The sequence below is a fragment of the Gasterosteus aculeatus genome, chromosome 17, assembly GCF_964276395.1.
Source record: "Gasterosteus aculeatus chromosome 17, fGasAcu3.hap1.1, whole genome shotgun sequence".
NCBI lineage: Eukaryota > Metazoa > Chordata > Actinopteri > Perciformes > Gasterosteidae > Gasterosteus > Gasterosteus aculeatus.
In genome coordinates, this window is record NC_135705.1 from 18175176 (window position 1) to 18202233 (window position 27058).

The 27058-nt window shown below is 46.5% G+C and overlaps 1 protein-coding gene across 7 annotated transcripts in view; it reads left to right on the forward strand.

Moving 5' to 3' along the window:
- Positions 1–19107: 19107 nt before the first annotated feature.
- The window catches only part of sox13 (SRY-box transcription factor 13), a 37246-nt gene continuing 29295 nt past the window's right edge, over positions 19108–27058 (forward strand). For 2 of the 7 annotated variants that reach the window (XM_078091671.1, XM_078091674.1), the window contains exon 1: positions 19691–20095. Coding sequence is in view for 1 of the 7 variants with exons in the window: in XM_078091669.1 (XP_077947795.1) it covers positions 19132–19157 (26 nt within the window). In the remaining 6 variants the exon portion in view is untranslated. Of the gene's footprint in view, positions 19158–19690; positions 20096–22469; positions 22559–27058 lie in introns of those variants that run through there. The other 5 variants (XM_078091670.1, XM_078091675.1, XM_078091669.1 and 2 more) reach the window with 4 other exon arrangements.

Below are 27058 nucleotides of genomic sequence, written 5' to 3' on the forward strand. Positions count from 1 at the left end.
TGCAGCCACTTGTTGCTCCGCAGACACGTGTTGACGTTTTCACGCGTATGCATGTACTTTTTGAGGTCATTTATTTTATTTCTAAAACAAATGTTGTACACATAGATACCGAGAGCGGTCTCTTGCTGGCTGTCACAATGCAATGTTCGTAAAATACATCTGTGCTCGAAGAAGATCTCAAAGCATTTGTAGCATTTTATTATGTTCATACACTCATTTCATGTTTTGAGTATATAGGTATTTTACGGGGACGATGCATATTGTTGGTAGAACATATAGGCACTGTCAAACTGTCTTTTATCAACGTGTAACCTTTTTAATGCACCCTAAACACTTTTTTAGCAATCAATGGTATAACGTCATAGTCCATTTCCCTTTAACTTCTGGTTCCAATGCGTACCGCTGACACGTTCTCACATCCGGTAACCAAATGTTTATTCTTTTTTGGTTCATGTTACCGTGATATCATATCATTTGCATATCCATGATGGATCATTATTCAGCTTTTAATATGGACACAATAGCCTGAAAGGAAGCCATGGCCAGATCAACCCACCAGAGGGCCCCATGGGAAAGAAGAAAACACAACTGTCTCAGCTGCCAGCGGTGATGACTCGCTACTTGAACTTGCATTAAGGCACCGCAATCAAATGGAAAGCTTGATAGCAAAAGAGTGGAGATGGAATGAGATAGTGAGAAATAGAGGTCCACTTTCTTTTACGTATACATGATCCGTATTAACCTCTGACAAGCTGTGATTAGCAGGGACTCTCATTAGAGCTGCAACATGTTTTAATACCGCAGGATTCAGTCATTCTGCTTCGCGTCTTTGCACGCGTCCCAAGTCAATTGGAGATTTAGCAAATTCGCCAATTGGGCGTCCTTCAGTTCAATGCCATTCGTTATTGTTGAAATTTCAATCCGATTGTCCCTTCGTTTTCTTTTCTTTGATACTGAAAGAGCCCTGGCTCACCATGACCTCTGACCTCTCTATACAGACAGCGTTAATGAATGCACATGTACATTTTAAGATCTGATACGTGACATTATTTGTAAATATAAATAGGGACTCATAAATCGAAGTGAAACACTATGAAAATGAGCGGAAAATGTGAAACAAAAAGAAACATTCCAGCGTGTGTGCATGACATGAGCGCACACAAAGATGATGTGCGACACCTTCCTTCATCTCGTTTGGATCTCTGATAAACACGGTCAAAAGAAATGGTGTTGCATGGTATCAAAAGGTTAAATCACGTGTGGAAAATACAAAAAAGGTGCAAACTTCCGTTTACTTAATTAGGGACCTGTTGCGTCAGATAAGAAACTAAATATATATAAAACAAGTTATCCTTTAGTTCGTAAACAGTCATATAAAGAAATATTAATACAAAACATTTGATTATCTTCACTTAACCTTGTACTTTTTACCCAAATGGGACGTTCGCCTGTAGAGGGCGCCGCGTCACATATCGATATTCTGACAGAACACGTCGTCTCTCTGGGGAAGTTGGCAGCAGCTCCTCCGGAGACGCGTGGAACAATAGGCGATCTCCTCTCCCGCACGCTGGTCTCTCATCTCTAAGAGCGAGAAATAAAACCACTTCATGTCTTCATCTTTGATCTGGGAAGAAGAAGAAAGAGAGACGTCCAAACGCTGCTGCTGCTGCTCTCGTGCCAGCAAGAAGGCCTTGAAGTCCGGGTGCCAGACACTTCACGACAATCAGCCGGCATCCCACCATAATTGGCCACGGCGTTCCCTCTTGATATATTTAGATGGTATATTATTTAAAGCACGATTAGCAATTTGTCCGCCGCGCACAATATACCTGTAACACGATGAGCCGAGTCGGGGGTGGAGGGGTCCGGGGTGTTGAGGGGTCGGCTGGTGGGGCAGCCTTGAATGCGCAGTTAACAATGGTATTAATAACATGTAACGCAGCCCCCCCCCCCCCCTCCCCACCCCCCCTCCCACAACCTGCCCAGAGGAGAAAGTATGACGGAAATTAGCTGCCGAGGACAGACGAGAGTCTGCAAGTGGGGCGAGGAAAGTGAAGACGCAAAGGAGCTCCGGTGGCGCGGGCCGAGGTGTTGCCTTTCCAGTGGGGGGAGGAGGACACTGGGGGAGGGGGTCCGGGGGGGGGGGGGGGGCAGGGGTCCCATCCTAAAGGGCAGGGCCCCGGTGGGGCGCGTCGCTCATCGGGCATTGCTGTCAAGTGCCACATGCTTGTCTTTGGGGGGGGGGGCAGGAATTGTCCGGCTGGCTCTTAATGCCACACGCCTGCTCGCATTCCCAAGGATGGCCGAGAGACGGGAGACACGCCATAGAGACCCCACCCCCCCTCTCCCCCCACGAAGGGGCCAAACAACAATGTCTACACACGGACTCGCACACACACGGGGCGGCCAGGAAAGGGACGCTGGTCGTAACGACAAAACCTAAGAGGATGAAAACTGTTAAAACGGCACCGCTGGAATATTCTATAAATAGGAGGCGTTGCACGCGATCCCGAGCAGGATGCCCTGGCACTGTTTTGGCAACTGTGTGTGTTTTTGTCTGTTCAATCTTAATCCGCAATTTCCACAGCTGTCTTTTCCTACCCCTCTCTTCCCTGGTCCGACCCGGCCCAAAAGGAATTGCCCCGGTTAGGTCAACCTCCTCTCGCCATCACTTCCTGTTCCTGTTGGTGGTGATTGTTCCGAAGCGGAACGGATGGAGAAAAGGGGACGGAGGGCAGGCTGTTGGTGGGGGGGGGGGGGGGGGGGGGGGTCCTTTGTTTCACTATCTGCCTCACCTGACTGATCCCCCCCCCCACTCTCTGCCCCCTTCCCACTTGACAGGCTTGACCCCTACGTGCCCACGGCAGAGCAGGCCAGACGACCCGCCGGCTGTCTGCTTCCTGTCCCACTGACTGACAGGATGTCCTCGCGTGCTCGGAGCGCAGTTTGAGTTTCACTGCTGGTGTGTTGTTTTGACTTTTTTCGTAAAATAAAATTAGAACTATTCTGATTTGATTAAAGAATAGAATCATTAGGCAACAACGGTTCTACTTGTGGGAACGAGAGGTTACGTTGAAAACCTTGAAAATGCAAAGTTGGAATTTGCACATTCACACCCGGGAGTTTGAACCGCAGGCTGTTTAGAACAAGTGAACGTAGTCATGGCGACGTCTCCCACTGGCTGGTTGACTGCCGCTTTGAAGCCTCGGGTTGGCCCGTTTCGCCGTCACCGTCTTGGTGTTTTTGTCTTTGTCAATGAGTCAGCCTCGCAATTGATCGCGTCATTGCACAACCTTTTTCCCCGACAACCAAACTGCCCTCTTCATCACGTCTCCAGCAAAACATATTCCATTCAGAGTTTTAGGTGTTAGGTGTTAAATTAGAACCGGAAAACAGCGAGATAAAACCGCCCAGGTGGGTTCAGGCAACAAAACGGTTTGGTTTTGTAAATTAAAACATGCTGGTTTGCCTTTAAATGATAACAAAAATGCTTTGAAAGTACTTGTTTCCACCTGAGGCAACAGAAGTCCTTCACAGGTGACACAAACTGCAGCCTCCTGAGTAAAATACCTGTTTATCCACTAACAGACCTCATTCCAGCGCAGTTCTATGGCAGCTGGCCAATGGAGGGCGATGGGGCGTCGCCCCGCCTGGGGGCCCAAAAACAAATTTTAAAAGAAATAAGAAGAATTCTAAAACATGTCGAAATGTGGAATATTTATAAAATGTGATATCTGAGCAAAACATATGGCTTTCCTGCACATCCTGCCTGTCATACACGCGTCCTGTCGTCATACGTGTTCCAGCTGTGCTACGGCCTTCTTGCCTGCAGGAGGCGGGTCTAAGAAGCACTTTGGCCATGAAATTATTCAATTTTAAAAATGCGAGTAAGATGTATATCATTGTATATATATAATATACTGTGAGGGTGACAAAAATATGATTACTGCCTTTTTTCATGTTGGAAAAAATATAAAACATTTAACTAGAAAGTAGTCGTTTGTTTTTTGATTGTTTTGCATTAAATCAACGTGGGATGTCTGCTGAAATGGATTCGATTGCCCGAGAACATCTTCCACCAGCCACCGCCGCTCACATAAACCCTTTTTGCAATACATCTAAAGCAATTTGTTACACGACACAATCCGCTGTATGGAAATGCCTTTTTCAGACAGCGCTGCTGTGCATGTAGCAGGTTTTAAAAAAAGAAAAGTGCGCAGTCTCGCTTTAAACAATGGCAATGTTTATTTCTATTGACGGCTGCATCAAAAAATGCAGCAGCGTTTTGCATGTCTTCATCACTTGAGCTCCAAAACACCCATTTGGCCTCCCGATGTGTTCGGGAGGACGAGCTGATTCGAGTGGGAGCGGCTCGGCCTCTGAGTATTGTGGAGGCGGCTTGTCTGGACCTGCTTGTGAAGCTCGCGCTTTTTCATACTGTTCATCTCGTGATACCGTCGACCCGGAGACAATGGCGCCACGCGATGCCCGACCTGAGCGCCACGCAGCGCCTGAGTAGGCAGACGGTATCACGAGATGAACAGTATGAAAAAGCGCGATTACTGACACGCATATCCCCCTCATTCAAAGCGGACAATCAAAAGGCTCCGCCCTGGGAAGCAATTATAGAAACATTCGATATGCCCGAACTTGACCAAACATGGAGATTTACAGTGTGAGTCACAAACTAATTATTTTTTGTGTTCTACTTCACTGTACCACATTTATACATTAGCAGTTGCAAAAAAAACAAAAACAGGTTATGGTTTGTGGCGTGTCACCTCGCAGCAGAATTTGGATGCATATTTGCTGCATTCAAAACATCTCCATCACATGATGTCCGGAAATCCCAATTTTTAGTTTTCGTTTTCACGTCATGGGCTTTATGAAAATCGAAAAGACCCGTTAATTGGGTTAAAGAACCTGACAGCTGGAGAGCATGTCAGAGTAAATGTGATTAATCCGAGTATTCTTCTCCATGGATGCAGTAGTTAACTGTATTGTTCAGCGCTTATGGAAATGCTGCTTACTGCTTTTGCCATATTTGTTATAACTGTGACTTCCGACCAATCATCTGTAAAAACATCAGGTATGTTTTTTGTGTACTGTTTATGTTTTAAACCAGGCCCACTTTCTCATTTCAAAGCAGAAGGTAAGAAATAGGCAATAGTGGAAACAGAATCAGGATTCCCATATTTATGAAATCCTGCCGTTGCCATCTGGAATTACTGCACATGGACGTTGCCATGTGGCGTTTTTCTTCTAACCAATGAACAGAAGCCCGCTCTAATTGGAACGTGGAGTAGTGCCGTTGGGACGGCGTCTACAGCTCAGGTAAGAGCAGCGAGCTGTCAATCACAGGAGACCCTCCCTAAAGCGTACCAGGCTGTTTCAAAACACTTTGGCTCAGTTCAGTAGATTCTTTTATTTACATTTGTAAAAAACAAACAGGCAGCTTTAAGGGGGCCCGTGTCTCATGGGGCTGGGCTTTCCAACGTGTTTTATTCCTTGGTGAGGTGTCCGTATATGTTTGACCTCTCACCTTTTGGTGAACGGGCGATGCCAGAATCAGTGATGGTCTATAAATGGCATTTACCAGGGCATCGCCAGATCGGTCACACAAACCACGCCGGGAACAGCAAAAAGAGGAAGACATAAAAAACAACTTTCCAACTTGTTCACACTTTCTCTGTTATACAATTGATTCTATGGCTGGGCGCCTCGGACTCGCTCGTTTGGTTCTTATCTTGTTTTAACAGCACCGTCGAGATGCACAATACATTTATTTCCCCTCCAATTAACACGGTGAATAATACGCAGGTCGGATAAGGGCTTTTTGTTCCAAACAGTGTTTGTGAAACTGAGGAAATGTGCAGGCCGTTTTCATTGTGAGGTCGTTTGGCTGTAACACTGAGGATCTGACAAACATGTGGGGCCGGAGCTTTTCCACAAGTGGCCGTGGTCGCTGAGCAGGGTCGAAGGAATTAGTGTTCGGTCTCTCTCTCAAGGACCGTCGTCGAAATAAATCCGAATACACGGTTCAATTCGAATCAAGAGACGTTTATTCTTTAGCGTATATGTGTTCTATAACCGTAACACATGGGTTTTGTTGTACAATATACATCTTTAAATATAAGGCCACTAGAAACCTTTTTTTACCGTCATGCATTCCTGATTCGTAAAGAAAGAAGAATTGCAGGCAGACAATCAGGGTCCACTTGTTTTAAGCGCCTGTGTCAGAATTGAGTCACGTTACGAGGATCCGTCATTCTTCAGTGACTCCACAGGGGGAAATGCTCACACCTCGGCGGTGCCGGTGAAGTGTGCTGGATGATTTGCTGACTGCAGAGATGTTCACCGGAGGGGATGATCGGTATTGTTCTTTCAGCCGACGTTTGTGGCCTGTCAGACTTGCCAGTTGCCTTCTAGAGAGGAACGGCGACAAATCTGTCTGTCTTCTCTGCTGCCGTCCGTCACCCTCGAGTCGTGTGTGCTTCCAGACATGTTTGCCACATTAAAAAGAAAACGGCAACCTCTGGTTCTGCCGATGGAAGCGAAGTGTCTTAAAACCTGTATTTCTGCCAATGGCCAGTAGGGCCACCTCTGGTGTTGAAGTCCGATTCCATAGAAGTGTATGAGAAAATGACTCGTTTGATTTACTACTTTAATAAAAGCTCTAGTTTCAAGTCTTCCGAAAAATTAAACTTTTTCTTTAAAGCTGAGGGGCAAAAAAGTCAGTATTACAGGACCTTGCATCCTTTTTTTGGATGCGGTTCTCCCCTCATCTACTTTTGAGAGAAGAACCATATGAACAGCAGCTGTAAGATGAGCAGCGGTAGATTCTTCAGCGCGCAGTCATGGCACAAGCACAAGGCCTCCGCTGCATCACTATGCGTCTCAAGTCCACCGGCCCTGTCAGTCGCCCGATTCATGAGCCACGTTCAGTTGTGTCCGCCAGATATCTGTGTCATTAGGTGATAGTTGGTCCATAGTTTCTGCCCACAGGCACGCTGCAACAATGTCACCACGCAGACTGAGACTGAGGACAATGCCTGTTGTCCTCGTGACCACTTGTCTCCGAGGACGACGGGGCCTTGTTTCATATTACCGGAATCAAGAGCTGCAGGAGGATGAAAGCCAACCTCCCCCTGCTGTGATGCATGCGAGGGCTTTTATTTCATCCCGGAGAACTATTTTATCTTGCTTCCTGTTTTTATCTCCGAGTGAAACTGACACCTGCTCACACACACACACACACACACACAAAGGGACACACACATTGGCAGCAGATCCCAATAAAGTGCCTAAATATGGTGCACAAAAGGTCTGCAGGGGACTGAAAGGAGAAGCGGAACAAAAAAACAAATAAGTAATGAAATTATAACAATACAGGGAGAGGGGGGGAGATGGAGAGAAAGAGAGAGAGTAGGGTTGCCACAATGCCGAGGAACAATCGCGCCGCGTCAATGGAAAAAGGAGAGGTGGCGGGGGGAGGTGGGGGGAGAGGGCTATCTGGACAATAGAGCCGGTGACAGGAGCACAATGGCTGCAGTGTTTTCAATTAGACATTATCTCATAGACAGAGTGGCAGGTCTCATTGTGCAGGGGGGCTATTTCAGGGCTGCCTTTGTGTGGGGCAGTGCCATACCGCCCCCCCCCCCCATCCCTCGACCCTCAACTCCCTGATTCCCCCCCTTTCACCTCCCGTACCCTCGCCCCCGCAGAGGCCCTGTTATCTTGTGTGCAACGGCGCGTATTTGTGCAAGTGTGTGTCCGTCGGCCGCTTTCCGTGCGGCTTGTTATTTGCTCGCCGTCAGCGGGAGGGCGGGGTTAGCGGCCTGCGACTTGGGACCAGAGCGGCAGTGTGATGGAGGCAGACGGGGGGGAAGGCCGTATTCGGGGTGCACCGACTCCCCGAACACGCTGACCTACAGTGTGCAAGGTCGCCTGTCGGGATCGTGCTCGCCAACACCGACCGGAGTGGCGTCCGGAGACTTTCTGTAGGACGCCGTGCACATCGTTATCGACCCAATCAGGTCAATGCGGCCTCTATGGGGAGACGTTTGCAAAAAAAAAGCATATCTCGCCTGCTGCGTTCGGCGGATGAGGGGGGTGGGGGGGGCTCGGAAAAAAAGAAGGTGTTGCGGTCGGCCTGCTTCTCGGAAATAATGCGAACGCTGCTTATCGGACGGGATGTCAACACCCTCACAAAAAAACGCTTGTTTTCGATGGTCTTATTCAGACGCCCCAGTGCGGTTTGCTGTGTGTGTGTGTGTGTGTGTGTGTGTGCGTTGTTGGTAACGTTGCTATTTTGCATGTTGGTTAAGACAAGCATGTTCTGTCTAAATTCACACATAAAGCACATCTGTGCTATCGCTGCGATATTGTGTCAGCTAAGCAGAATCATCTCTGAGGTTTTTCGTACTGTTTATCTCGGTGGGGCCTCCCCCTCCCCCCCTCCCTCCCTCCTTCCCTCTGGGTGTGCATGTTCCGGCCGGGTGTCACGGGTCACACTGTTGCAGGTAAAGATAGTTAATAAAAAGCAAGATGTCTATATAGTCATTCATGGAGCTTTTTGATGGTTATTTGATGGCCGTGCGCTCACAGTGACGTGCAATTTATGATGGGGGAATACAGATTGTGAAATTTCCTGTAATATGTGCATTCATCCGGTCTTCCTGCCGTCATTAATGTTATTCACACACTGATTCGTGCCGAACTAGCTCTCCTTGTACAAAAGATACAAGGTGGGCATTTGAAATCGAGTCCACTGTGGAATGAATTAATAATCTAATAAAAAGTCTTCCTTCTACATGCTGTAAAGGCAGAGTGGACAGTTGTGCCGTACCACAGAAGTAGGTAAACTCTCCTTGAGTTATATAAAGTCTGTGAACTTCCACTTGAGACGTACCACACTTAAAAACACTCTCACACACACACACCTTGAAATACTGCTTAATAGTTCTTTATTTGAGCTGTTCCTAAGCCTCACCCAGTGGTTTGGTTAGAAATAAGCACCTCTAAAGAGTTACGTTCTACTAACCTTGGGGGCTAACATTAGCAGAGCATGTTAGCATATTATTTAGTAGTGTTAGCATTTAAACGCTAGCTCTAGATCATCTACAGTGGGGAGAACAAGTTTTGGATACACTGCCGATTTTGCAGGTTTTCCCCACTTATAAAGCATGTAAGAGTCTGTTTATGGATGTTTATTATAGGTACTGTGAGCGATGGAATCTAAAACAAGGAGGGATTTTAGTCCCCTCCTCCACACAGACCTTCTCCAGATCCTTCAGGTTTCGGGGCTGTCGCTGGGCAACACTGACTTTCAGCTCCCGCCAAAGATGTTCTATTGGGTTCAGGTGTGGAGATCACCGAGGCCACTCCAGGACCTTGAGATGCTTCTCACGGAGCCACTCCCTCGTTGCCCTGGCTGTGTGTTTCGTTGTCATGCTGAACACAGCCACGACCCATCTTCAATGCTCTTACTGAGGGAAGGAGGTTGACCACATGACCTTCTCCCGTACCTCGTCTGGATCATCCAGATGGTCATTGGCAGACTTCAGTCGGGTCTGGACATGCGCTGGCTGGAGCAGGGGGGACCTTGCGGATTTGAATGCGTGATGGCGTCGTGTGTCACCAATGGTTTCCTTTGAGACTGTGGTCCCTGCTCTCTTCAGGTCATTGACCAGGTCCCGTTGACCCGTGTAGTTCTGGGCAGATCTCTCACCTTCCTCGTGATCATTGACGCCCCACGTGGTGAGATCTGGCATGACCGAGGGAGACTGACCGTCGTCTTGAACTTCCATTTTCTAATAATTGCGCCAACAGTTGTTGCCTCCTCACCAAGCTGCCCGCCTGTGGTCCTGTGGTCCATCCCAGCCTTGTGCAGGTCTACAATGTTATCACTGATGTCCTCACACAGCTCTGTGGTCTTGGCCATTGTGGAGAGGTTGGTTTCTGTTTGATTCAGTGTGTGAACAGGTGTCTTTTGTACAGGTAACGAGTTCAAACAGGTAACGAGTGGAGAACAGGAGGGCTAAAGACAAACTAACTAAACTATAACTAAAAATAGACTCTGTAACTTTTTCAAATGCCCTCCGGCTGTGTGGGTCGTATAGTTGAAAACAACAGCAAAACATTAACATTGAAATGATAATTGTATTTTTTGCATTTAAAAAAATACCACATCTGTATCATGCTGTATTACAGTGAGAAGAGAAGTAGCAAAGGAAAATACAATCAAGAGATCAGATACTGATCTGACGAAATATATTGACTTGTCATTGTGAGCGAATGTGTTCTGAGTGACCACTGCTGCCGGATTCACTTACCCGAAACCCCGCCAGGCCTACTTTTCACTCTTTTGCCCCGTTTTTCTCACAGTTTATTTCCGTGCTCTGATCCAGTTCTGTGACCCAACCATCTCTGTGTGCTTTATTGAGGACTCGTTGTGTGAGGTGTCACCGCTACACCCATTCGGAGCGCACGCGGGTTTTTGCTTGGGCAGCGGCATTATTACCACCTGCACTTGCAGCGAGGTGAGATGACATCTGCAGCATTTATATGGAGCGAAGACGTGATTAAATAGATGAATCTTATTAAGAAAATGCCGAAGCGGACTCCTTTGTGTGCATTTGAGAGGCAATCGAGCAGAAGGTTAGAAGGACACTTTTATAAAGTGTGTTATCACGCCACATTGAAGCTCACGCTTCAACAGTGCCGAGGACACTGGCAATTTTGCGCTTTTTAACCCGTTTGCAAAGTTTTAAAATCATTGGCGCAGTCCATCACCTCCAGCATTAACGAAATACTCAAGCATCTGCTGGCCGTTATCCAGCACTCGACTGGTTTGAGTGGTTCTGTGAGGTGCGCGCATGTGTGTGCGTGCGCTTGCGAGGATCGGCAGGTAGGCAGCAGCTCTCAGATAGCAACAGATGTCTGAGAGGAGAGAGCAGTCGAGTGACCTGATTCCAATCTCTACAACCAGGATCTGACAACCCCCAGAAAAAGAGGGGCTAAGTGAGACACAGGAAGACCGTGTGGGCTGCTCGACTTTGGTTGAGGTCGGGCGGTTGTTATGACATGTTGCCCATAGATTACGCCGGGTCGCTCAGGCACAGCAGGCCTGCAGCAACTGCCACTGCGTCCTGGTGTTCATAAAACGCGGGTTTGCCCCCGTAACATACTTTCTGTTTTCGTTTCTGGTGACCCGTCAGGCATTGCGAGCAGAGGACAATAAGCGTAAATAAACATCCCTCACTATTAAACCATCAAATTAGGATGTACGTTCAATGCATCCCGATGGCGCTAGCTTCGCTTTATGCATTCTGGTGACATTTACAGCAATGGGTAAATTAACAGTATTGGACGAGGGATGTAGTACCTAACCCCCCCCCCCCCCCTAACCCCATCAATCATTATCTGCTGCTCTCAATATCAATAATAATAAATACATTTAAATAAAATATTCTTTTTCACACGTGCAATGTGTAAGAAAAGGCTGTAACCTCAAAAACATTCACAGTCAAATTTGTGAAGGTGAGTTGATGTCCGGTGGTCCGAAAACAAGGTTGATGGGACCGGTGAGAGTGATCCAAAATAGTACATTTGTAGGCCGTAAGAACAAAACAATGAGCTGAAAGAGGTTCAAAAAACGTTGTAGAGCTGAGGGGGACAAGTGAACATTCTTTGTGATCTATTGTTGATTTTTAAGTATTAATAAACGCAACTTTAAAAATGATTAATATCTAAAAAAACAAAAAGAAAATCTGAATCGGATTGTAAGAGTTGACTTACTAAGTGAACTGTTACCAGAGAGGAGCACTAACTGACCTTGGTGGTTACTGCCTGTACGTAACTTGTATATTGACACTATTTTAAATAAGACAGGTCAAAGCAGGTGTTGCTGGTTGCCGTGTGGACTTTACTCTGTACCAATTTGCCTCCTCGCATCCTCTGCTGTATCCTATTTTTCTGCTGAATATCCCCGAGGGAATAATTAGTTTCATCATCCAAATAACCAGGCACACTGATATGGAAACGTTTGCAGAGTCCGAGTAGAGGCCGTGTACCACAGCGCATGCTGAAACAAGGCTACGCTAGAAGCTACAGCTAACTGTGGCTGAGCGGAACAGACAGAGCGGACCTCTGGAAGGCTTCACACGGAGAATGTAGCTACGAGATTGGGACGCTGCCCTTACGCTGCCCGCTGAAACAAAAACAAAAAGTGTGGTTTGGTCAAACAAAGATATCAAAAGAGATATTGACGTGTTAATTATTTCCATAGAGAAAGGAAAAAGAAATATCGCCCGCTGTGTTTTGGATTTATCTTCTAGTGGCTCTTTAATTGTTCAGGTTAAACTAAAGATGCTCGGTAAAAAAGAGGAGCTTCCTCAAAGGCGTGAACTCTGCGTCTCCTTACGGTCTGATGTATTGACTCTTTGGCTGATATTATTTACACAGCATAACGGAAATTTCTTTGCTACGTCTGTAGCAACGTTGGTCGACGTTAGCTTCATTTTGTCTGTTCAACGCTTGACTTAAGAGTCAGACACTGCGAGCGTTACTCCTGATTGTTTACCTGAAGTACAAATACACAACAATACAACACTTTGGCGACTATGGGGGAAATAATCCGCCACAGCCTTTGACAATGTTCACTTTTCCTCTTTTGAGTGAATAGATTCGGGACTTATTGCCTAAAGGGGCGGGACAATGTCAAATCCCCATGACAGACGCCTCAAACACTTTAAACCCATTTCTACAAGGGCGCATTTTGTGTCTCTTGAACACTAAAACAGTGAAGTTTGAGGATCAAAAAGTCACGGGACTTTTTCAGCTGTTACTTTCAGCTGATGGAACCACCTGGCAGAGCAGAAAGTAGCAGAAATAACTGCACACAAAGTCCTGTCGTGTGTTGGCAAACGTGACGCTGACTTTTGAATTTGGCGCAGCTGCAGCCGAGAAAGTAAACGCTGCCGGCAGATACGGAAAGATACGCGTTCATTCATTGCTAGACTCGTATTATATTTAAATAAATGACTATTATTCTGCTGACCTCGCGCATATTAAAAAAAGACCCGTCAGTTCAATGTAGTTTAGCAACAACACAGCTGCAACGCTCCGTCAACAATGGGCTCAATAATAAACGCACAATCCAATTCACTCATTTCTGCTTAATATGAGCTTTGTGATTAACGGCACATCAATCGCATTGGTTTTGCACAAGACTGTCCAGGTGTACCTTGCTTGTGAGTAGGAGAAAACCCCAGTAGCTGAACTGCTTTGGTCTGGTCATTCAAGAAACCAACTTGTGTACTGCGTGCAGCCACCTTCACAGTTGCAACCGCATCACGGTGCAAAAACTGACAGCTGTGCGTTGGATAACGATCATTCACACCACAGCCGAGTGTGTGGCGTTCAAATGAAAAAAGGAGCTCGAGAGATTTACATCAGTGGCCGACTTATCTTTAAAAAAGTTCAGCTTTGAATCGCAGCCACTCACATGTGTATATAACAGCAAAGCCACAGAACACACTGCTGACGACGGTGCTTTGCAGGCTGCGCAAATGCAAATCCTGATAATAATTGACATGATGGACTTTTCTTCACAGCTCAGGTATCAGTGGAAATTCACCTTGGCCCCCGCTCTGGCACGGTTCACTTCCGTGACGACAAACAGAGACGAGTGAGCAACAAAAAACTGCCCTCTTAGAAATGGAGATGCGAACCAGAGCTTCCGTCTCTTCGGCTCGTCGTTGGAGGAAAACCATATTTAGTTCCTGGTCGTTTTAGGAGGTCGTTAAAGGAGACAACGCTTTTTTTGGAAGGAGTTGTTTATCAATACAACTGCGATTCAGTTTCCAAAATGGTGGACGCTGAAATGCCGTCATAATGCACGGAACGGTTTGCGAGCAAATGCTACAATAAAGAGACAAAAACGAATCCAGTGACATGAAAAAAAAACAAGCCGCTCTACTCGCAGTTCCGTTCGTGATATTGAGTCCATTTGTAGAAGCGATGACACGCGGCTCACAGCCCAGAAGGTCCAAGGCGTGAACCTGTTCACCAGCTGCACCTTGAAGATCACAAGAGGTGGAGGACGCGGCTAAAAATAACACTTTCGAGATGTTTGCGACTCCATATTGCCTGCAGTAGATCTAATGACAGTTTTGCATCCAAAATTGCGGCCGTAATTTATTTTGCTCTTTTCTTTAAAGGCCTCCTCCTCCTCCCTCTGCCCTTCACAGCGTCCTTCTCTCTCCTCATCCGTCGTTTTACATCCATTGTTGGAGACTAAAGGCACAGTTTTGAAGACAGGTGACGGAGATTTGACTGTATGAACATTTATTATTCATCATTTATTATAAGCCTTTTTATCTGGCTTATAATCATTGACAGGTAACCAGTGTCTACATGATGTCTTGACCTGATCCAAGTCAACTAAGTCATTTCACTCACTGATCCACACATCAAATCTGTTATTGGAAGAATGTGGAAAACACAAACATACAAGGTGTTCTTTTTATTTATTACAGTGAAGAAATAAGCCGGTGACCTATAATCCATTAAGGTGGTAAAGCACTCCTTTCATCGCTCACCGCTGGGAGCCGTGATTTGTTCAAGCGGGCTGTTATTGCTGTGACCCCAATAGCCCGAAAAAAAGTTATTTTAAAGCAAACAGCTTTTGTTTGTAAAAACGCCCCTCACAAAGCAAACGGCTGGTTATCGAGTAAAATGACCCGTGTGAACCTTCAGTGTGTTTTCCAACCACGCCATGACTTGCCTGGTTGGTTCAGCCCGATCGAACCAATCCAACTCAGACGTCTTTACGAGCCGCTACGGGTCGAGGCAGGTACCTCCACGCCGCGACAGGTGCTGTTAAAACTGGTTGAGGGGGCTGCCAGGTGGAATTAAAGCCGTCACGCGAAAAACAAACGTAACAACGCAGGAGAGCCTGAACAAAACCGAACTCCTGGCTGGTCCCGGATGAGGTGGGGGGGGTCATCTAGTGCTTGAATCCTCCGTCTCGTCAGTCGTGAGGCATCTAAAGAGCCAGAGCTCCACAACACAGAGACGTCACGTTGCTTGACAGACTGCATAGAGGAGTACATGTAGGTGTGTGTCTGTGCGTGTGTGTGTGTGTGTGTGTGTTTCAGAGAGAAGAAAAGACTGAAAAGATGAACTGAAGAGGAAAAAACGGACATTAGTTTAAAAGCTGAAGAATAGGAGACATAAGGAAAGGGTAAAAGAGAAAAGGGTAGATGGAGAGAGAGAGAGAGAGAAGTGTAGAAACGGGTTTTGTAATCTCAGTATAGTGGTGTTGTGCCGTCTCCATGGCGACAGGCACAAAGGCCCGTGGTTGGCCATTGATGGCTAATTGTATTCTTCACAGCTCTTTTGTTAATTGTTGTCTGCCCAGCTCCCACTTCCTGCTGGGCCGCGGCACAAAGCCACGAACAGGAGGGATTAGAAATGGCACATCGGCTCCCCCAACGCACCGCCGGGCTCTCTCTACCTCGTTCTCTCCCTCTCTTTCATTCTTTCCCCTCCTCCCTTTGTCCCTCTCTCTCCCGTCTATCTGTCCCCCGTCCCCCCGCGGTGCCGCGCCTCCTTTTATCTCCCTCCTCACCGCTGTGCACTCCCGTGACCTCGGCGATTTCGCTCCTTCCTTTTCTTCCCGTCTCGATATGTGACGCGCCTGCCGCCCAGTCGAATTCCTTGTACGTCGGACACATTTTGGTAATAAATGTTCCTGATTCCTGATTCCCGATGAGGTCTCAGCTTCTTCAGGCCGAGGCGGCGACGCACGGAGATTGTCCGGAGAAATCGCTGTAGACTGGGACTAAAAAGACTAATGGCCTTAAGGGGGGGGGGGGCAGTTGCAATAAAGGCGTCCCCTCCCTACGATACCAATTTTCCTTGAGATATTTGCCATCTCGCCCACCGTGGATTCAAGGTCCGGGCCTTTGATCTAACCAACACGACGTCATGGGCATAAACGAGACACCAGCTCACGTGTCAGAAGACATCTGATGAAGACGTCTGATGACAGAAACCGCTCAGAGAGATGGAAACGCAGAACCAACGCACAAAACAGAGCAGAGGTCCGATTGTTTCCTCAATAGAACCACCGTGTCGTTTCCTACTGCCGTAATTCAAACCACATTTTATAACCATCCACAGTGCAGTGGGCCCCGTCTGAGGTTTAGAAGCGTAGACTGGGATTAAATGTCCCCCCTATTGTTTTCAAAGTGACAAGAAACAGAACGGGGAAAGCATTCCACATGGTGATAAAAAGGGTTTCTCTTTTCAGTTATTACATAACGAGAAACTGACTGCTAGGACACCAAATAAGATCATCACCATCGTGAGGTGGTATCAGTTAGGAGGTTCTGGTGGTGGCCTCAGCAAATCCCTGAGCTGAACGTGTTGGTGACGTACGGACGACGCAGGACGAGTGGACACACGGACGCATGATGTAGGACGTGTGGACACAAGGACGCATGACGTAGGACGAGTGGACACAAGGACTTCAAAACAGATTTGATGGAAATTGCCTCCATTGACTTCTAGTGGGATTCACCTTATAGTGAATTGGTTCAAGTCTCTTGGGTGACGTACTTTAGTTCTCTATTTGTTCATATATTATTTTATGTGATCTATTTGTGACTTCACTTGGTTTTGGCAAGAATATAAATCCTTTGGTATTGGTTGAACTATATAGTCAGATTTATTTTGCCTCGTTCCGGCAGGGAGCCTCCAGGGAGGAAATTTCACAAAATATAGAAAATGCTGAAATATAGAAGAGATTCATGATATTGTAATTGTATGTGATTGTGGAGCCATTAACAAATCTCCAATACATACAGTATGTAGTGATGCTAAGCAATGCTGTCATGCAGTCCTTCAATCCTTCCTAGATTTTAAGGGGATTTAAAGAGGAAATAAGTAAAGATGTTAAACTTAATTTCACCCAAATGGCACAAAGAGGTGGTTTTGTTTAAAGCCATTTGATGACATCAGGAACAATGGATACGACTTTTATTTCAAATCTTTTTGTGAGGGTTTTCTTTTAAAGGTCACCAAACTATTTTAGGTGAGTTGATTAAGGAACAGAAGAGGCGCTGCTGTGACTTGCTGGAATGTCCTGTATTCTGTTGCCTCGGGCAGCAGACGGATTCCTGTTCTGGTGTCGGCTGTTTGCGCGGCGGCAGATGTTTCGGTGAAAACCTGCTGAGCGTGCAAACTACCAGAGGAGGAACGCGTAACATAGTCCAGCAGAACTTCAAGGCGTCGACTTTCATACATGAGTTTAACTTGCATAATCAACTAGTTTGATGGAATTCAACCTGTTTTTTTAAAAGAATTGATAGATAACTTGAAGGCAATTAAGCACAAGACAACAAGCGTTTTTTAACTCCAACTTCTTAAAAACACTAATAATACGAATAAAACCCCATCCCATCATATTTGCTTTGGACCTAACCCTTGACCCTTGGAAAAATAATAGCTAAACCTTCTCGTTTCACACATGTGGGAATATTCCTGTGCAAAGGGAACACGCAGTCATCTTCAAGTCATTCGTACACATCTGGCTTAACCGAGGGAGAACAGAGTAAAGAGGTAAAAGAAACTGTGAACAGCCGCAATCATCCTGCTTTGTGTCGCCACACTAATAGCAGATTATACAACCTCACATTTCCTGTTGTGATGCAAAACAGATGCACTATGAAATTTTGATCACGTTATCTACTTATTTGATTGTAATGGGGCGATAAACTGTCCCAGTGAGCATTTTTACGCTGAAAAGTTAAAAAACCTCTATGGCCGACGTCTATTTGTAAACGTTGAAACGGCGTCTACGTTTAAACCACATTTCTTCTACGTGGTTTACGACCAATATTACAAATCAAGTTTAAAACGGGTATGAACGTCTTTTCAACAACGACAAATAGACTGAAAATGTTCACTTTTGAACCAATGTTCAATGTCGGCCATAGACGTCCTTTTCAATGGAAAAATGCTCGCTGGGAACTTACAAGTTACATTCTCAGTCACAGTTGTCATGTTAACTAATTATTTGATTAATTTTTTATTTATTATCAATAAACAATATAGCAATATAAATACAAAAATAAAATATTTTATTTTTATATTTAATAAATTATATAATATTTAATATTTTATTTCAGGGAAAATAAACTATGTAATTAAAACTGCAGAAAAACAACATGGACACGTTTGTTTACATCTGTGTGTGTTGTAGCCCATTTTTCTAAATCTTTGGAAAGATTTGAAACGTTTATTATTTTGTAACAAGATGTGGCTCTGAGTCACTTGAATCTGAATACTGTGTAGACGCGAAATCATCACCGTCACTTGACCCTTTGTGTTAAGGGAAGCTGAGGGGATACTGCAGATTCCTCTGGTACCAACGTGTTAATTAAATCCAAATCATTGTATGATGTACAGACACAATCACAAATTAGCATCAGAGAGCTATAGAGTCTGTACAGATGCAAAACCCTCACAGGAAAAAAACTCAAAATGAAAAAGAATCCTTCAACTGGGAGAAACCTGAGAGGGAAGAGCAGAGGAGTAGGACGTGTGTACAGAACGTTCAAATCATATGACAGAAATGATTGAAATATTGATAGAAGCGAGCCGGGTGTGAGGCAGGGCCAACCACCATCAGATGTAACACCTTCCACAGGAACCTGTGAGGGAAAACACAAAGACCTCAGGAAAAATATTGGTTACTTATTACATGAAAAACAATGCAACCATTCATCTGCAACTTATTGCTTTTTTAGTAACATTTTCAGCTCTACTACACAGTAAGACCATTGCTGTGCTTTTAACATGCAGCAACTGATGTTTCGGCCCTCTTGTTTGCCCACAACTTGTTTAATTCCCCCCCATCGAAACTGTATTTCACCCCCCTAGATTTAAAAAAGTGTATTTGAATAGAAAATGAACTGAAAAAACCTGTTCGTAAAAATGTATACGAAAACCTTGAACATACATATTCGTAACAATACATCGGAACTGGCGGTGGTTAACCACGCCCCTTGAGTGAAAAACATGGCGGACCATGTCGGATTCTTGAGTGAACGTCTGTCCGCCATGTTGGAATTCTTGAGGGGGTTAGGGTTAGTATTGTATTCTTACAAGTTAACATTGATTTCTCGTTAAAATGCAATCATAACACGTTTATTTTACATCGTTAGACTTCACAAAGTGCGTTTACGGGGCGCAGGTCCCCGTTCACTTTGAATAGGGTGACGTCATCAGTTGCAGTCCGTATTTATTTAGTGTGTATCACTACGAATTTGTATGTTCAAGATTTTCGTATACATTTTTACGAACAGGTCCAGGTAAGTCGCAGCGCGCTCCTTCTCTAAAGGCCCAGGTTTATTTACAGAAATAAGCAGTTAACGTTCGTTGTTAATCCAACTTTATATGCAAACTGACGATGAGCGGATCGGACTTTCTCCGGTCCATAAAATGTCAGCAAATAGGGGGAAATGCCACAAACTCAAGTTACGAGTGGCTGAGGGGGCAAATGCCATAACTCCCAAACACACACACACACACACACACACACACACACACACACACACACGCGCGCGCGCGCGCACCCGTCCCACCTCCACCACCACCTGGAAATCCGTCGCTCTCCCTTTAAGTGGGAGGTGAGCGGCGGGGCGCGCGGCGCGCGGGGAACGAGCGCCGGGAGGCGACAGCGCGGCAGTCGGACAGAAAGTCACCGGGAGAGAGCGAGCGAGGGCCAGACAGCGCTCGCCCGCCTCAGCGCTTCAGCCGCGCCGCCTTCTCGAGCTCGACATCCTCGACAACCTGCCCGCCCCGCCCCCCACCCTCCCCGCACCCCACCCGCCCCGGAGCGCAGAGGAGTCCGTGCGCACACGCACCGAGCAGCGGCCCCAGCGTCCCGAGCCCGAGCCCGTGCGAGGACTTAAAGCGGGAGAGGAGGAGCAGGAGGACCGGCGAAGTTTTTTTTTTTTTTTTTTTAGTTTTTCCCTCCCTCGACGAGTCTTCCGTCCGCGCGGAGAAACGCCACCGGGACCCGGTGAGTGAAGCCGCGTGCCGCCGTGTAGGGAAGAGACGCGCAGAGTCGCTCGTTTGCTTCCAAAAACTTCCTCTGCTGTCAGCTGGTGGGGGTGCGCGATGGTTGTGACTTGGATCGCAACCAAACAGCCCAACGGGATCGCAATTTTCAACCCCCCCCCCCCCCCAAAAAAAAATTCAACTTCCAACTTGTCTTTTCTCCCACTAATCCGCTGTCTAAACTCAGCTCTCCATCTGTCTGTGTGGAATCTCTTTACTTCACTCTCATGATAGTGATGGGAATGATGGGGAGGATGATGATGGAGGAGGGTGGTGATGACAGTGATGTCCCCTCTGTTGTGAGAACATGCTCAGGGTCTCATTCTACTGAAGCCCCCGTCGACCTTCTTGTTAAATTGTTCTAAATTGTTCTCACTTCAGAGTGACGACAAGTTGTCTCGATGGTCAAGGGGACACTTTACTGCTTACCGGTTGTCCTCGCAGGTGCTCTCTTTGGTGTCCTTCGGGTTCAGAGCGCCGTATTCAATCAGAGAGAAGTTTACTCAAACTCCTGGTAACCGTGGCAACAGTGCCCCCCCCCCCCTCTCCTCTTAGTGGCCCTCTTGTGTGACAGGTCGCTGCCTGAGGTGTGTTTGCAAACCCTCCGGATGAGCAAAGGTTTCGTTTATTGGTTGATTTAGAAAAAGAGAAAAGATTCTTAAAACCCTTTTTCTTAATAGTCCAACATCCAGAAAATAGCTGGATCAGTTTGTGTAGACAGAAGCAAAACATCTGTTGCATCTGTCTGTATTTTTGTTAACACATTAGATTACAGAGGTGCAGTTGCACCTTTCAGGGACGACTCGGTTGCATTTTTGACGACGTCTCGTTGTTGGTTGTCGCGTCGCACACGTTGTGTAGCAGAGTGCAGATGTCGGCGCCTGTCAACTACACGAAGAGGCAGAATTGTGTTAGAGTGCTTTGAGGTGATTCTAAGATTTTAAATATATTAAATATATATTTGTGTGGCTGCATCCATTTCTGTGCAAAGTGCAATGTTTGAATTTGAAGTAATCTGAAACTATTTTGATTCAGTTATTTTGTCATGGATGGATCACGTTACAAATGATATGTAATTAGAATTCGCTAACAGACCACATTTCAAAGTAATCCAATCAAAACCAGATTATTGTTTAATTTCCAAACGTAACTTTCTGGTATACGTATTATTATTGTGTATCAATATAGTTTGACCTCTTACACAGGCATTCGATAGTAAAGATCAATTCTTTTATTTATGATTGTTTGTTTATGCATCAGCTGACTTATCGCAACAACGTCACATCTTCCTCCAGCCGTGTAATTGCTGTTATCTCCTAAGATCCGCACACGCCGCCGGGCATCATTTCAACGCGCACGTTACACTTTCCGAATTTCCTAATGATTATGTCATGTGTGTGTTGAAGTGACAACGCGTGTGTGTGTGTGTGTTTGTGCGCACGCCATTTCCTATATATGGCCAGTCTCCATGAGGGCAGCAGAGCAGACAAAGGTCTCCCCCCTCCACCTCCACCTCCACCTCCCTCCCCCCTCCTCCCTCTCTCCTCCTGACCTCCTATATCCTCTCGACATTGTTCTCTGATTCCTATTGAACCAGGAGTCCACAGAGAAACGCCACAATGCAGAATAATGGTGTGCCTTTGTGTGTGTGTGTGTGTGTGTGTGTGTGTGTGTGTGTGTGTGTGTGTGTGTGTGTGTGTGTGCGCACTCCTCAGCCGCTCCTCTTTAGCGCAGTGTGAGGCCCAAGCCAATCACACACAACAATGCCGGGTTCGGGGAAGCCGTATGATCTCTTGAAATAAAGCCCTCCGGCTCGCCATTGTCCCCTCGGTGAGGATCGCCAGCACAGCGAACGTTCAAACGGCGCCGGTACACACGGGGGGGGGGGGGCACTTGACGCCTCTGACGGGGGGGGGCTTTCATTACTCATCTCACGGCTTATTGAACGGGCCGCTGGAAATGGGAGAGACGCTTGTTTATCATCTTTTCATGCAATCGGCGTCATGGGATGGATGAGTGACAAAGGGCCGAATTACGCAGCTTTGCTCCCGTCTCAACGGGAAGTGACAGATGAATCTACGTGTAATGAGTTACAGGATAACTTTAGCTGTAGATAAGAGTCGCTGTCTGAATCACCATGATTTCTGTCATCGAGCGCTAAAAACCTGCGAGCTGAAGTCGTGAAACGCAGTTTGCACTCAAACGCCTGCCACTGCACTTCTTTTCTTTAAATGCATCCAAAAAGGAGCAGAATCCTTCGTGTAAATGTTCTACTGGAAGGAGAACATTTACATGAAATTATTTTTCTGACCTCAACTTGACAAAGTGGTTTTCTTCCACCGGCGAAGTTTTTTTTTTTTTTTTTTTAGTTTTTCCCTCCCTCGACGAGTCTTCCGTCCGCGCGGAGAAACGCCACCGGGACCCGGTGAGTGAAGCCGCGTGCCGCCGTGTAGGGAAGAGACGCGCAGAGTCGCTCGTTTGCTTCCAAAAACTTCCTCTGCTGTCAGCTGGTGGGGGTGCGCGATGGTTGTGACTTGGATCGCAACCAAACAGCCCAACGGGATCGCAATTTTCAACCCCCCCCCCCCCCCAAAAAAAAATTCAACTTCCAACTTGTCTTTTCTCCCACTAATCCGCTGTCTAAACTCAGCTCTCCATCTGTCTGTGTGGAATCTCTTTACTTCACTCTCATGATAGTGATGGGAATGATGGGGAGGATGATGATGGAGGAGGGTGGTGATGACAGTGATGTCCCCTCTGTTGTGAGAACATGCTCAGGGTCTCATTCTACTGAAGCCCCCGTCGACCTTCTTGTTAAATTGTTCTAAATTGTTCTCACTTCAGAGTGACGACAAGTTGTCTCGATGGTCAAGGGGACACTTTACTGCTTACCGGTTGTCCTCGCAGGTGCTCTCTTTGGTGTCCTTCGGGTTCAGAGCGCCGTATTCAATCAGAGAGAAGTTTACTCAAACTCCTGGTAACCGTGGCAACAGTGCCCCCCCCCCCCTCTCCTCTTAGTGGCCCTCTTGTGTGACAGGTCGCTGCCTGAGGTGTGTTTGCAAACCCTCCGGATGAGCAAAGGTTTCGTTTATTGGTTGATTTAGAAAAAGAGAAAAGATTCTTAAAACCCTTTTTCTTAATAGTCCAACATCCAGAAAATAGCTGGATCAGTTTGTGTAGACAGAAGCAAAACATCTGTTGCATCTGTCTGTATTTTTGTTAACACATTAGATTACAGAGGTGCAGTTGCACCTTTCAGGGACGACTCGGTTGCATTTTTGACGACGTCTCGTTGTTGGTTGTCGCGTCGCACACGTTGTGTAGCAGAGTGCAGATGTCGGCGCCTGTCAACTACACGAAGAGGCAGAATTGTGTTAGAGTGCTTTGAGGTGATTCTAAGATTTTAAATATATTAAATATATATTTGTGTGGCTGCATCCATTTCTGTGCAAAGTGCAATGTTTGAATTTGAAGTAATCTGAAACTATTTTGATTCAGTTATTTTGTCATGGATGGATCACGTTACAAATGATATGTAATTAGAATTCGCTAACAGACCACATTTCAAAGTAATCCAATCAAAACCAGATTATTGTTTAATTTCCAAACGTAACTTTCTGGTATACGTATTATTATTGTGTATCAATATAGTTTGACCTCTTACACAGGCATTCGATAGTAAAGATCAATTCTTTTATTTATGATTGTTTGTTTATGCATCAGCTGACTTATCGCAACAACGTCACATCTTCCTCCAGCCGTGTAATTGCTGTTATCTCCTAAGATCCGCACACGCCGCCGGGCATCATTTCAACGCGCACGTTACACTTTCCGAATTTCCTAATGATTATGTCATGTGTGTGTTGAAGTGACAACGCGTGTGTGTGTGTGTGTTTGTGCGCACGCCATTTCCTATATATGGCCAGTCTCCATGAGGGCAGCAGAGCAGACAAAGGTCTCCCCCCTCCACCTCCACCTCCACCTCCCTCCCCCCTCCTCCCTCTCTCCTCCTGACCTCCTATATCCTCTCGACATTGTTCTCTGATTCCTATTGAACCAGGAGTCCACAGAGAAACGCCACAATGCAGAATAATGGTGTGCCTTTGTGTGTGTGTGTGTGTGTGTGTGTGTGTGTGTGTGTGTGTGTGTGTGTGTGTGTGTGTGTGCGCACTCCTCAGCCGCTCCTCTTTAGCGCAGTGTGAGGCCCAAGCCAATCACACACAACAATGCCGGGTTCGGGGAAGCCGTATGATCTCTTGAAATAAAGCCCTCCGGCTCGCCATTGTCCCCTCGGTGAGGATCGCCAGCACAGCGAACGTTCAAACGGCGCCGGTACACACGGGGGGGGGGGGGCACTTGACGCCTCTGACGGGGGGGGGCTTTCATTACTCATCTCACGGCTTATTGAACGGGCCGCTGGAAATGGGAGAGACGCTTGTTTATCATCTTTTCATGCAATCGGCGTCATGGGATGGATGAGTGACAAAGGGCCGAATTACGCAGCTTTGCTCCCGTCTCAACGGGAAGTGACAGATGAATCTACGTGTAATGAGTTACAGGATAACTTTAGCTGTAGATAAGAGTCGCTGTCTGAATCACCATGATTTCTGTCATCGAGCGCTAAAAACCTGCGAGCTGAAGTCGTGAAACGCAGTTTGCACTCAAACGCCTGCCACTGCACTTCTTTTCTTTAAATGCATCCAAAAAGGAGCAGAATCCTTCGTGTAAATGTTCTACTGGAAGGAGAACATTTACATGAAATTATTTTTCTGACCTCAACTTGACAAAGTGGTTTTCTTCCCCCTGTGTGTTACTTAAAGAAGGGTAACTGTGTGTGTGGATAAACTCTTTAATTTGTCTCTTTGTCGTCCCTTTCCTCCTCCACCTGTTGTCTTCATGGAAGATGCACGTATAGGAACTTCATAGGAAACGAACGCACACGCACGCACACACACGCACACGCACGACCCTGCAAGCGTCTGGTGTCACGGTAAATATGACCTTTCTGCTGAGGGCGAGGTTCAATGTGTGCTTTCACGTATTTGTCTCTGATGCAGATGTGTTGAGACATCGGATTGTGCGTGCGTGTGACAGCAGTGATGCCGTAAAGCTGCACATTAAACTTGGACTTAAAGCGCAGCGCGGGAGACGTCACTCTCGGTGCGTTTCATGATCTGCGCGTGCACTCACTCGCTTTAAGCTCCTATGAATGCGCTAACAAGGCCGAGGTGCGTGTGTGTGTGCGTGTGTGTGTGCGTGTGAAGAAGGGAGAGAGCAGACGCATTTATTTGACCCTTTCTCTTAATTCCCTCGAGGGCTAAAAAAGAAAAAGAGAAACTTCTCCTCCGCGCGTCAGAATGCAAGCTGCCACAGGACCAGGGCGTGGAGAGGGGAGGCCTCGTTTTGTCGCCAGGTTTGCGTGTGGTTCTTCTTTTCTTCTGCTTTCATTCACCCCCCCCCCCCCTCCCCCGGGCGTTCGCCCGTAACTTCCGGTCCCCCCCCCCTCTGTTTGTCTTTGGCGCGGACGTGAAGAAGCAGGTCGTGACACACCTGCCTCTTAATTGGGATGGTTTTAAGAAAGAGGGGAGGGGGGGGGGGGGGGCCCGAAGGAGGCGCAGTGCGGTGACCCAATTTGGCCCCGAACACACACGTCAGCTTCCTCCTCCCGAAATGTTTCAGCCCCCGACGCATTTGCATCGCCACGGGAGACGAGCGCATCCGTACAGATGTTTCGTTGTCCGCCGGTGACCGAAGAGCCATTTTTTAAAAACTCTTATTCTTTTTTCTTTTTTCGTAGCCTATTTGTTTATTTCACATTTGCACCGTGAGCATTCACAAGCGCGCCGTTGATGAATAAAATATACACATAGAGCTTTCCTAATGTATTTACATGACGGTCACCCGGAATCAGACAAAGAAACGAAACTGTAAGTCGACTTTTTGTTTTCTTCTTCCTTGACAAAAGGCTATTCTATACCTGCGTGCGTGCGTGCGTGTGTGTGCGTGCGGTCATTTGCAAACAGTGGCATGATTTGCATTTTCATTCAAAATCAGTGAAATCTAAAGCAACAGGAGGCCGTTATGTGACTTTGGGTAAGTCGGCTGCTTCTTTGACGCACAAAACGGGTCCCTCCGACACGCTGAGCTGTAACGGGACTTGATATCTTTGGGTTCCTGATAGATGGGAATTAAAGAGAGAAGTTGTCCAGCTGCACGTGCTGCAGCCACACAGTGCCTTGTTTGAGGAAACCCGCTTTTCTCCGTTAAAAAAACAAAACAAAACAGAAACGTTCCAGTGAAAGTGACCTTCGCCTCCCATCGTGCAGCCTGCTTGACATCAAAATCTAAAAAATCCATGTGTCTTTTCCTTGTTTTTCAAAATGACAGCTGAGCAGAGCTTCCCTGCAGCAGCCAACCTCCAGCCAATTGGTGGAAATCCATAAAACAAGTCACCGATGTACAGATCCACTGAAACAGAAGAATTGCCGTGTCATTTTGTAAACTTCCATTTGATCGGGGACTATTTTTAGTGGCGGATTAATCCGCGTTTGGTGGGATAAATAATGGTTTTATGTGTAAAATAAATAAACAAGGAGCCTCATCCTTTTGGAATATAGCTGGTGGGCAAACCGACTATAATCCACTTATAAGCAAACTGTCATGTTTGTCACCGCTACATAGTGCAAGTCCAATATTGACTTAAAAAAAAAAAAGTAGTCCCCGAGGGAAGTGTCTCCCTGGCTGCTGAAGTCCTCCGCTACGTGGACGGGCCGCGTCCGTCTGCTGTCCTGAGAGTGAAGAGCAACTTCTGCAGTTCACGTGCTGGCAAAACACGTCTCTGCTGTGCCGTTGGTTGAGACATACGGCACTAAGTCGTCAGCGGCCACACACGTGAAACATGCACGCGCACACACTCCGCCCAGCG